This window comes from Bombyx mandarina, chromosome 23 (assembly GCF_030267445.1).
Source record: "Bombyx mandarina strain Sakado chromosome 23, ASM3026744v2".
Taxonomy (NCBI): Eukaryota; Metazoa; Arthropoda; class Insecta; order Lepidoptera; family Bombycidae; genus Bombyx; species Bombyx mandarina.
The window spans coordinates 6437320-6450358 of record NC_143229.1 but is presented as its reverse complement, the minus strand read 5'-3'; the positions used below and the strand labels follow the sequence as shown (position 1 = coordinate 6450358).

Genomic DNA, 13039 nt, shown 5'->3' with positions numbered 1-13039 from the left:
CTATTCCAGCCACGCGCTACGTCCGGTAGGTGAGTTCACGGGCTCAACCTGGGAGAGTTTGCTAACACTATCCCTAGCAAGAGCAGTGCTTCGCAGAATCTACCACGGGATCGGAATCGCGACCCACTGAGAAGATCTGGCGAGAAACTCACTGGGCTGTGTCTATGAGCTAGTTCGCTCGTCGAACTTTTCGTCGGAGTCGACGAGTTCGACGAAGATTGTGATCGGTGCTTGAAAAGCCAAAAAGCACCGAGAGTGCTTTGTTTTGACTCGTCGCCTGGGTTGGATATGTAATCAGCGGTGGCCACGATAAGAGGGTTATCGTGCCGCGTTGATTTTTAAACGCAGCGTTCTGGCGCTTCTCTAAGATACTTGCGTATTGATTCTAGATTTAGGTCGTCGTGAAGATCTACTTCTCACATACCCTGGTGCTCCGTCAGCTATTCTGCAGAAACAGGATTGGATGATCTAGAGAGAATTAATGCGTGTCGAGCCGCGTGAGTAAACCCTACGCTTGCATAGGTAATGACAGAACGTATGCAAGTTTTGTAAAGTGTTATAAAGATTTACTTCGCTTGCAGATCATGGGGTAGAGTCGACCGAGTAGGAACGCGGCACGGTCGTGTACTGACTTAATGTAGACGACCAACGACGTCGGTCACCGCGGTACGGCGGCCCTACCAGGCCGCCCGGGCGATGCCGCTGGTGTTCCGGGATACCCCGCTGGGCCAGAACCAGCCTGCCGGGTGGAACACGATACATCGCCGACCGGGTTGCTCTTCCACAGTATGTTCGGCGACGACAGCGACGACGACAATGCGGACCGCATCGCAGTCCGCAGCCGCTGACGCGTCGTCCTGTCCTCTTGGTGCCAGCGCGCTAGAGTCACGGCAGCGCGCAGCGAAGCCTCAACCCCCTTAGGTTGCCCCGTGACCATCACCGGGAGGAGACTGCCTCCTCATAGGAGCCGGAGCTGGACAAACGCCCTCCTCCAACCCCCGGCACAGCGGCGGCGGCACGGCGCCGAGAGGGAAAAAGAGCTCTCCCTCTCCCGTTCCGCCGCCTCCTTCTGCCAGATGGTGGATTCGCAGAAGTCAAGCATGCCTACCAGGACTCATCGTTGCCGAGCATCGTAGCCACGACGGACAGCGTGAAAGCGCGCAAAATGTCGCGAAAGTGGGACAGTACGCGAGCGTGTGCTCCGCCGTGTCCTCGTTGCAGCCACTGCAGTGGTGGCACTTCGGCGTCGGCTCCTTCCGGGCGACGAGGTGCAGGTAGCGGCCGAAATAGCCGTATTCCGTGAGCACCTGCGTCGCTCGGAAGGTGAGACGTCCTCGGTCGCGATTCACCCAGTCCGTAAGGACCGGGCAGATCCCCTCGACGGTCCGTTGCCCGTAGGCCGGGTCCGCCAGGCGGGGAGACCACGCCTCGAGCACGGCACGCCGAGATTGGAGCTTCCACGCTCGAACTTCCGCAGTGAGTGTCGGGAGGGATAGATTAACCTTCGCGCGAGATACCTACAGCTGATCTCGTAATTTAATAAATTGTTAAAATTGAAAGGCATATTCTTCTCTAAGCGGATGAACAGCCGCAATACGACAAGTCACACGATTTACTACAGTAAAAAATGGTAATACCTACTCATTTCGAATGAATTGTACTATGTTACAGTGTCCAGTTTCTCGTATTTTCAATGCAAGGTTGCATCTACTCTCTCCAATGGAATCCCACTATATTACCTTCTCTCACTCTCCCTCATTTCTATTCTAATGGTGGTAAGTAATATTGCGATTACTTACCAACACGTGTAAAGATTATTTGAAAACTACTTCGTGTAGTAGCTGTATTCATTATTTTAAATTTCTAAAGGCTTAAAATTATTGAAACATAAAATTAGAATATATTAGCAAAAAGTTAATAAAAGGTTAAGGATACCATTAAGGTATGTTCCAACGTAGTTAATTTCATTTTTATTACTATTTTTATTTATTTACAAAAAAAATCTGGAGGCATCAAATTATTGAAATACTATCTTTACATAAATATAGTTTTTATAGTTCGTTTCTTGAGCTTACTCAAGAGAGCCTTAGCTCGAGAACGCTTAAACATAAATTAAGCATAGTCAAAGCTTTTATTCTACTTGAGAAACAGTGAAGCTTGATGTAGAGTAAATATAGTCGGGCCTTAGTCGAGAACTTAGTCTGTAACATAAAATTTTACATAATTATAATATGCATTACATATATAGTGTTATTCGGTCGGGAAACCTCGACATTACTCGGCAGTCAAGTAGCATCTCGCGATAGTTCCGAGTCTGGCCGACGAACGAAAGCGCCAGACTTACATTTGCGAAGCTGTGGGAGACAGTCGTTAGTTGTATGCGATTTTGATTTTCGAGTACCTAATCGTTTTTCGTCTGTGATTAAAGAAGTGGCAAATTCAACTCTAGATTTTTTTGTATGCTGGCAATTACCGAAAAGCTTTAGACAAAAAAAAATACAATATTTCAACCCTTGTCAAACAGTGTTTCTTGGGAATCGCGATTTCATCATCTGTTTTTACTTTGTAATCGAAATAAGTAAACAATCTTCTTTTACGTTCAGTATATTATCAAAAAAACATGGAAAACGACATTAACAAACCATATAAAATTTGCGATGTTAATCGCGAAAAGAAGAAAGGAATTGTCGCTATGTCGCTTGAAGACTTACTCACAAAAGTGCCGGAAAAGCTAGGAATGCCTTCTGAAAATTTAACTGTTGTATTGGAATCAGATGGTACAGAAGTTGATGATGAAGAATACTTCTCTACGTTAGACCCAGACACGTCCCTCATGATTTTGCACGGAAATGAAAAGTGGGTCCCGAACATGCCTAAGTGTCAGGTATCGTTAGATCAGACCGATGATATAGCTTTGGGTGATAAAGAGCAAGTGGCGAGTCTTGTTGGTCGACTGCAGCATAACCTATGTCACATCTCGTTGCTTGGAGGCCAAGACCTAGAATTGTTATCTGATATGGATCCTGACAGCTTGGCTGACATTGTTACTGATCGAGATAATAGAATAATTTTGGAACATATTAAAGAAGCATCTGGAAGGCATGTATAATTCACATATAGTTTGTTGCTACATGGAAACCTAAAGCTGACTTACTAAATTATCTTGATTTCAATTTTAGAATTCTTCTGGAAAAACGTCAAGCCCAAGATGCTATGGAATTGCTAAAATTATACCATCAGAGTGTCTCCAATGGTCCAGAAGACGTGTCCTCCCCAAAGCAGGAGAGGGTTTAAATCAACCCAGTTGAACATCTGGTAATATTAAGAAGTTTTTTCATTGTATACCCTCATTTTACTTTTTGGGGATGGTGAATCTCAAAAGTTTACAAATATTATTATTACAATTCATAATATGGCTTGTACGTGGGGTGACATGCATGCTCTCTGTAAATGCCAGAGTATTTCAGCTTTAAAACAACAAAATGTTTACTTAGATTTGCCTAGAATCATAACAATTAAATCTGAATGTAATGATTGCTCCTCCCGTTTTATTGTTTTGTACTTTGTATGTGAATTAATATATAGGCACCAAACTTTCCAAGTAATAAAATAGACTACTTATAGTATTGTTAATGTTTGAACACTTTATCCACAGTTAAAAAGCATGAAGCTTAAATATTGCCAAGAAGCTATTTATCTTGCAAAATAGCTGTAAGATATAGATGTAAATAGATTGGCTGAGTTTTTTTGTTTAGAGGAATGATTACTGTCTTGGTGAAACAGTGTTATGACAAAAACATTAATGTATGTGCATATTCTACACAAAGAATTTCAATGTCACTACAATATAGTTATTTTTAAGCCATCAATTGACCAGGGTTGAAAATCCTGAAAGTTTCTAAGTAAGTCTAAGTAAAAAATTTAGCAATACTCTTGTAATTTGAGGTACTGTTCATCCAATGCATAAGCATTTTTAATAAATGTATTTTATAGTAGATTCATGCCTCCTCTACACCGTCTTGCCTACACACTCAATAATTGATACAGTATCTAAACAACCAAATAAATTCATAGACTATTAAAACTGTGCTAAATGAGAGCTGTGATTCAATGCCATGTTAATCATAAACTCCTAAGTCACAAGATTGAACTTGCACAAGTGATTGTGTTCCCATACTTAGAAATTTTAACCAATGTAAACTTTTTTACAGGTCTGCACACAGGCAAGACGGAACTTATTAATCTAAACTTTGATAAAGTTATTTGTACACAGTATTATATTATTCCAGCATTAAAGCTATTGGAATATTAATGTACAATTATTATTAATATCAAACAATGTTTGTATTACGATACATAAATAAAAATTGTAGTATTAAAACGCTAATCTTATGAATATGAGCTAATAATATTAATATGTGGATAATGGTTTGATATGATAGTGATGATAATCTTAAGTAGGCAGGCATGTGTACATAGATATGCATGAGACTTAAATGATTTCTTGCTCTCTGTCTTTACTTTCTCATTCACTACTATAAAATTCAATTCGGTAGTGACCTTTGCATACTTTTAACCAAATGGGTATGATTTGGTATTTTAACCATAAGTTGTATAGTTTTTAAAGAGATCCATATTTGGATAAACATTTGGTAATATAGTTTGTTTTGAAAAGAGATTATAGTGTTAAGAATTTAAGGCCTTCTGCATCATTATGTCACAATGTTTTATTTTGTAAACTTTTGAGAGACGATTTGCCACAAGGTTGATAATCAACATCAATTTAAAAGACTGATAGTTGGTAAATTTTTTTTTATATAGTTTTACCCTTAGATTAAGATGCATTATTTTATTCCAAATTTGCTCAAAATTTACAATTATTGAATAAATTCCTCTGCAATTCTGTTCTATCCACTGCTATACCATTTTGTAATCTTAGTGGTTACTTATTATTCAGAATCCCAAGTTTCACTTTGCCCTTCATATGAAATATCAGTAGGAAAAACAATATACGATTTTGTTAAAATTAAGTAATTCTGTTTTATTAAAAAAATGTAAGAGTCAAACAGTTTCATTAGAAACATGCACCGTACATATTTCTGAACAACAAAACAAAAAAAAATTCATTGAATAATATTAGGTATTCATGTTATGATTAATCATGTTTTCTGTAAAAATTTATGAAAATTGAGGAGCTAGAGCAGGGTTGTTTACCAGAAATTAATAAGTGAATTCTGTTAGTATATGTTCTTATTCCTCTATTCTGATTTCAAATCTAAACAACAATTATACTATGTAGTTGTAAATTGTAAAAGAAGTGTGCACTAAAAATGTGAAAAAAAACACTAAAACCTATGTCAACAATACTAAATTGTTTGCAAAGTATTGATTAACATGCCTACCCAATAAAAATATTCTGCATAGTGGTTTATAATAAATATGGTTCAAATTTATTATAAATGTGTAAAGTGTATAATCTGAATACAATTTGAAACACCAAATAGATTAAGTTTTTTTTATAAAATGTGGACTGTGGCAAATTTATTCCTACGAAAAACTGGAATGTGCAGCAAATAGTTTAATTTAGATTGTTGCTTTATTTTATTTTAATTAACTTTTACGATAGCAAGATTTTAAAATATTTTGCTGTATAGATTTGTGAAGTACTAGTGGAAGTGTAGTCTAAAATGTGCCATGACTGTGTCCATTTGTACTTTATAGCAATCTTGTATTGTGGTATAAGGGTGGGCCAACCTGACAGTGTAATAATAATTGAGACTGACGAGTCTCAGAGTACGTGGAAATATTCTGTTGTGATGTCTATGGGTTAATCAATGTGGTAAAATGTTTAACACAAAACAAGTTGTATTGTAATGGAATTGTAAATTTAATTTGTGGAATTGATAACAGAATATTGTTTTTTTATTTGATGCACAAATAAACACTGAATTGCATAATTTCTTTATTTATTTTTTAATACATCAAAATTTAATACAAACATCAAAACACAATCCATGAACATTTTAATTAACAATAAAATGCGAAATCGGATATATTAATCATGGAAACAGAAATAATCTAAACGTTAATAATAAATTAGTAACTAGAGAAGTTTCCATTATGGGTGACTCCAAATATATTCGGGGTAAAGATAATTTAAAGGACAGTACATGAACTTTTTTCACGGAATGGATTTACTTTCTGACTCGAAAACCCAACCAAAAGGCAATCTTCTTGCTCGTGTTCATTGATATACTTGATGATATCTGAAACTGCTACAGATACCGGGATTCTCTTTATTGCTGCTTCTCTGCGGAGCTGCTCAGTTACAGCCCGCTGCTGCTGTAACGTTGATACCATCATATCCATTACGGCTGTGTCCGAGAGGCCTATGTTGAAAACAAAAGCAAAACTAAAGGACTGAAACTGGGCGTCGCCTTGCACTCGTTGTGAGTCACCTACAAAAAAAGTATACTTTAATTTCAGAACATATGTTTCCTATTTATATTAGGAACTTTTTAAAAAGTATACTACATACTTACCCGAGGATTTTATTTTTTCTGGATAATAAATTAAGATTTACTGAAAATTGTCAAAGTCAATTAATGGCAGCAGATCGCCCATAGATTATATAAACACATAATGGATTCCCCATAGATAATGCACCTAGAAAGACTCAGGGTCAGACTGTTTTTACATTTAATTCCGGCCATTGGTAACTGGCTTTTTTGATCCGTTTTAGTTTGTGGGGCGCTGAGGTATACTGGAAGGACTGAAAAAAGAAAACTCGCGGATACATCATTCATATTCTTTAAACAACAAAAAATTTACTTGACAAGTATTAATAGCAAAGAGACAAAAAAAATCTGACACCCAACAGTATAAAATTTAAAAGACGTAGTCATTTATCAGAATTCAAGCAAATAATTAAGGGCAGGAATTAGAGTACAACTGATAGGATTCCTCTGAGTCCTCTCAGTGTGTTCGAACTACCTGGCTTACAAATGTATTTATCCTTCGATTCGAGTCTATCTATCACTATTGGGTCCGAATCTTAAGCCTGTTTCAATCAATCTAAAAGACTGCACTGGGAATCACCTTAAGTTTCACTTTCTTCTTGAAGTCGTCGTGGCCTAAAGGATAAGACGTCCGGTGCATTCGTATGAAGCGATGCACCGATGTTCGAATCCCGCAGGCGGGGTACCAATTTTTCTAATGAAATACGTACTTAACAATTGTTCACGATTGACTTCCACGATGAAAGAACAACATCGTGTAATAAAAATCAAACCCGCAAAATTATAATTTGCGTAATTACTGGTAGTGGGACCTCTTGTGAGTCCGCACGGGTAGGTACCACCGCCCCGCCTATTTCTGCCATGAAGCAGTAATGCGTTTCGGTTTGAAGGGTGGGGCAGCTGTTGTAACTATACGAGACTTTAACTTATATCTCAAGGTTGGTGGCGCATTTACGTCGTAGATTTCTATGGGCTCCAGTAATCACTTAATATCAGGTGGGCTGTGAGCTCGTCCACCCATAGTCGCCCGCTGAGTTTCTCGCCGGTGTGCTTAGTGCGAGTTTTGTAACGTTCTCACTAGCGAGCCAGTTTGCTCAAATTTGTATGCAATTGGAACAGCGCCCCTAGCGGCAAACGTACTCGGTGTTATTTTGTGAGTGCGAGTTCATATTAACGTTGTGATCTCGTAACCGAGTAATTTTACCGAAATGAGTACTACGAATGACATTTGTGCGAGTGCGTGTTACAAATTAGTGGATTTTAACGTTTCGATCGACTATTTCTTTAGTAGTTTTATTTTTCCAACTAGAGAGGCAAAAATATCATGCCATAGAACCTAATTTTTTTTAATGAAAAATGATAATATGGAGTGAAATGGATTTGATTAATTTGAAGCATTAATCAATTGGCATGGAATGAAATGAAATGAGATCAGATAATATGGGATAAAATATAATCTCTGCAAAATGCTGATTATATACTGAGATTTTTTTCAGTGGACCTTTTCGAAGACTTCGAGAAGCTACGTCCAGCGGTTTTGTTTAATTTTTTTAAATTTTCGCACTTTCACAGATACTAAACAGTTAATAAACCCACGTTACTTTGTTATTGCACAGATGGGTGGACGAGCTCCCGGCCCACCTAATCTTAAGTGGTTACCGGAGCCCATAGACATCTACAACGCAAATGCCGCCTCCCACCTTGAGATATTAGTTCTAAGGTCTCAGTATAGTTACAACGGTTGTCCTACCCTTCAAACCGAAACGCATTACTGCTTCACGGCAAAAATAGGCAGGGTGGTGATACCTACCCGTGCGGACTCACAAGACGTCCTACCACCAGTAATTACAAAAATTAATTTTGCGGGTTTGATTTTTATTACATGATGCTATTCCTTTACAGTGAAAGTCAATCGTAAACATTTGATAAGTACGTATTTCATTAGAAAAATTTATACCCGCCGGCGGGATTAGAACACCGGTGCATTGCAAGATACGAATACACCGGACGCCTTAACCTTTAAGCCAGGACGGTCTCAAAATTACACTTATACACGAAGAAATATTAAATACGCATTAACTAAGAAACATTAAATAGACAAAATAAAACAATTCACACAATTTAGCTCCTCGCGGTCCCTCCAAAATGTCTTTTCACCTTTTTTTCCTAGTTGTTCAATTGTAAATGAATAAATCAAAATCAAATCGAGTTTACGTTCTATACGGTGAAAAATGAAGAATTGTGAGTGTGAGTTGAGATATGCTACTCGCTTCGCAGGGCGTTTAATCACCGAGAGCAGCAATAATATTATTTCTCGTATATTGGTAGCACGTGATGTTTTGGCATTAGACCGTCTAAATGAAATACAACGCATTTTAACAGCATTTTAATGAGAACCTACTACTTTCAAAATTATTCGGGTAATGTCACGTGTTCAATACTATTTTGTACCTTTAGAATTAAAGTGGCTCAACCCAAAATTCTTAGTTTCTGGTAAACTTCAATATTGTAATACAATAATTGTATTTTTTTAGTTTTTCGGTTTAAACACTTTAAGGCATGCCATTTTATTTGAAAAAGACAGAAAGAGTACTTTGTCTTTTTCTAGACTAAAAGAGACTGTTTAATTTTATAAGCTGATAGAATAATATAGAAAAGAATAATAGGATACCCTCTAATCGTCACATTGGAAAAAGGTATGGCTTTATCATTTTATCATTTAAATTATTTTTTATTGCACTTATAAAACTAATTTAATTTACAATATGTAACTACATATATCTATAACTAATCCGTACTTGTCAAATTCCTCATAAATTGTCAATATTCTTAATAAAATTCCTATTAATAATATACAAGTGCAAATGTTGAGCTGCTTGCCAGAAATGATATAATAGTGCTTTGTTTTTTTGTTGTTTCCTTGTAGGCTGCCTGTAATAATCTAAATCTGTGTGAAAGGCGTCAATTCTCGATCGGGTACGGCCCTTGAGGGTCCACGTCTCAGAAGCGTACAAGAATATGGAGAAGATAAGGGTTCTCATGAGCTTTATCTTAGTTTTTTTGCTTATGCTGCGATTTCTCCAAATCTTCTCCAATCGCTTCACGGCTGATTTTGACATCTGGGCCCTCCTGATCACCTCCCTGTCACAATCACAATCGGCCGTACCCGATCGAGAATTGACGCATTTGAAATGTGGTGTTGGCGCAAAATGTTGGGCGTATCATGGACGGAGCGCCGAACAAATGTGTCAATTCTCGAGGAGCTAAACGTCAAGACCCGTCTATCTGCAATTTGTATGCAGCGTCTCCTCAAGTACTTCGGACACGTGGCCCGACAAAATCCTGAGAACTTGGAAAAATTAATAGTTGTAGGTCACGTGGAAGGAAAGAGAAGTCGAGGAAGATTGCCAACCAGGTGGACGGACATTATCAGGGAGGCCACAAACACCAGCGTCCCGGGCGCCATTAAGCAGGCCGAATGCAGGCAGCATTGGAGGAAGCTGGTGCAAAAACTGGACCAAGGTGGTCACGACCCTCAGTAATGAGGAAACGACAGAGAAGAAGAAGTGTGAAAGGCAATAAATGATTTTATTATTATCTACTAATGGTAGTCCAGTGGTCGAAATTTGACCATAATTTATTTAAATTTTAAGTTTGAACATTATAATAGTTCTATTGTCACCTTTCTATTATCATCATTTCTATAATAATCATTGCTCTATGTCGCCAAGGCTACATTATAGAAAAATAATATTAAAGACAAAAAATATTAATCTATTCTCAATTTGACCACAGATTGATAAATCAATAAACAAAAAAAGTATAAATGCATGTGTGTGTGTGTGTGTCAAATACATGGTAATGTGTGTAAGGTTTTTTTATTCATTTAGTTTATTTTTTTATTGTTTATGCACTATTAAAAAAAAAAATTAGCAATCTGCACTACTTCTCTATATTCTCTATGAGTGTGGGAAATTTCGTACTTCTCCGTCCGCGCAATTTTCGTAAAAAGGAGTCCAACATTTTTGCTGCACGTATTACCTACTTAAAATGTAGGTTCTTAATAATAATACATAAGTGTTTTGAAATATAAAACGAATCTTAAATTTTTTAGTTATACCACTTCCATTCTAAGGGTGCAATTTCGTAAACAAACTTTGCCGTAATGGCGTAACCTTTAAAATACACGAAAACTGCCCAGCATAAACATATTTTTTTAGTAACTTTAATAGAAGTATTAGAATTAGAAGTTTATTATAGAATTTATTTAATTGTAATTACATATTTAGACATACTTAACATAATTAATCTTGGAATAGGTAATTATTGCAGCTTTTTTTAATTAAAGAAATTATGTTTTACATAGGTTTAATCTTTTACCCGTTGAACGTTTATAAAATGATTGTATTTACGGTAATAGTGTTGATGATCTTCATTAGGTGGCCCAAATATACTAAAATTATTACGAGCATCCATCCTTATTTATAAATGTGTAAAGAAGCAAAATTATTATTACATTGTTCAAATTTCTATATAATTTATAAATATAAATCTGTACGTATGTACCTGTAAATATGTATATTGCGCGCGTGTGTGTGTGTGTGTGCGCGTGTGTATGTGCGTGTGTGTATATATTTCTATAATAGATAGATACACAGTGTGCAATTCATTTCGAAATTATTCTTGCCCATCTAATGGTTGTCTGGAAGAGATCACTCTTAGCGATAAGACCAAGAAAAAATGTTTCACAATATTTATTCATTTTGTGTACAATAAAGAATACTCTTTCACTGGTGGTAGGACCTCTTGGGAGTCCACACGGGTAGGTACCACCACCCCGCCTATTTCCGCCGTGAAGCAATAATGCGTTTCGGTTCGAAGGGTGGGGTAGCCGTTGTAACTATACTGAGACCTTAGAACTTATATCTCGAGGTGGGTGGCGCATTTACGTTGTAGATGTCTATGGGCTCCAGTAACCACTTAACATCAGGTGGGCTGTGAGCTCGTCCATCCATCTAAGCAATAAAAAAAAAACAACTCTATCTCGCTCTCTCTCTCTCATCAAACAACTCTTTAAAAAAAAGCAATGATTTAATAAGAATTAAATGAAAAAGCAAAGAATTAATATGTATTTACAACTAGCTAGACGTCTATAAAATTTTCTAACCGAAAAAATATATGTGTATAAACCATTAGAATAGATAAAACCTTAAAAAATAACATTATTATTAAAAACGAAAGAAAAAATCTTGATATTGTATTGGTTTCACGGCAAAATTTTTAGTGACTACTTAACTTGCTTGAAAGTGAAGAAATACTCTCAAAATCCATTAATTTGCAACTCGCACTCGCACATACAATAATCGAGAGCCTCACTTCGGTAAAGCTATTCGATACATGAGACAGCAACATAAACAAACCTTCTCTCTCCCACAAAATGAGATTCATAAGCTTACCACTAGGTGGCACTGATACAAACTCACACAAATTAAACATAACATTAACATCGACTGAGTAATTAAAAAAACTCGCACTAAGCACAGGTACATTACCCATTACCCGACTAATTATAAATATCGTTAGAAAGCTTGGCATTTCAATTAAACGCCTTAAAAAAAACCTTGCGTGTTACCAATATAAAAGAAAAAATTATTGCTTCTCAAGATGAATAAACGTCCTGCAAATCGAGTAACTCGCACTCAGAGCTCCGCACGTTTCACCGTGAAGAGCGTACACTCGATGCGAGTCATTCGATTCGATTTTTGAAACTCGCACTAAGCCTACTGATCTCAGTGGGTCGTGATTCCGATCCAGTAGTAGATTCAGTCACGAAGCAGCTATTCTTGAGTTGTTAGGTTTCCTTTGGAGGCGCTCGGGTAGTTGTAAGCAAATACCACTCCTAGTTCAGCCCTTGCTCGCCCACATGTCCTGGTTAAATTGGAAAGGCTTCCAGGCCACTAGGAATTCCTCAATCATAAAAAAAACTCTTATCCGGTGACGACGTGTTAGAGTTTGTATATTAAATGTAATGGCAGGCAACACTTGACACTTGATTAGATTTCGAATATTAGAATTATTTTAAATGTTTAAAAACAGATCATTGTATTCTTGTAAGAAAATGTCAGAACTTCTCATCTAGACACGGCAAGAGAAACATGTAATAGTTTTATAAAAAATATAAAGATAATAATTGTATAATGCTGTAAAAGTGTTCAAGCTATCTGCAATATAATTATAATGAAGCAGTTGTGTTTTTAAATAGCCCCTCATCAACCTAAAGAACCCAATCCCCTCAAATTTAACCGTCCAACACGACGACTACACGTTTTTAAATTATTTGTTTAATCCGAAAAGGTTATGCTAATTTAGAAAAAAGTTGATATTTAAAACTGTGTGAGTGAAGACATACACGATAGCCGTGTCATCATCTCTGAGCGATAGTTTGGGTCAAACGCTTTCATATCATAGACCTCCCGTGTTCTGGCCTAATTTGAGTGTGTAATTTATGATCGGTGCCGGGA

General features: G+C 37.0%; 2 protein-coding genes across 2 annotated transcripts; one reads left to right on the top strand and one right to left on the bottom strand.

The window, feature by feature from the left end:
• The first annotated feature begins 2298 nt into the window (after positions 1-2298).
• Drep1 (DNA fragmentation factor-related protein 1) lies at positions 2299-5957 on the top strand. The gene is made up of 3 exons (XM_028181484.2): positions 2299-3099; positions 3180-3315; positions 4212-5957. The coding sequence occupies exons 1-2, from the start codon at positions 2621-2623 to the stop codon at positions 3292-3294; spliced, it is 594 nt and encodes a 197-aa protein (XP_028037285.1). The 5' UTR covers positions 2299-2620; the 3' UTR covers positions 3295-3315; positions 4212-5957.
• Positions 5950-6677, bottom strand: Ggamma1 (guanine nucleotide-binding protein subunit gamma-1). The gene is made up of 2 exons (XM_028181488.2): positions 6543-6677; positions 5950-6458 (listed from the first exon to the last, which is right to left on the bottom strand). The coding sequence occupies exon 2, from the start codon at positions 6367-6369 to the stop codon at positions 6157-6159; it is 213 nt and encodes a 70-aa protein (XP_028037289.1). The 5' UTR covers positions 6370-6458; positions 6543-6677; the 3' UTR covers positions 5950-6156.
• Positions 6678-13039: the final 6362 nt, after the last annotated feature.

Bases quoted from the DNA above. Each gene is read 5' to 3' on its own strand.
- Ggamma1 (XM_028181488.2), bottom strand. From the start codon at position 6,369: ATGGATATGATGGTATCAACGTTACAGCAGCAGCGGGCTGTAACTGAG.
- Drep1 (XM_028181484.2), top strand. From the start codon at position 2,621: ATGGAAAACGACATTAACAAACCATATAAAATTTGCGATGTTAATCGC. The intron at 3,100-3,179 runs GCATGTATAATT...TTTCAATTTTAG, and splicing joins ATTAAAGAAGCATCTGGAAG to AATTCTTCTGGAAAAACGTC.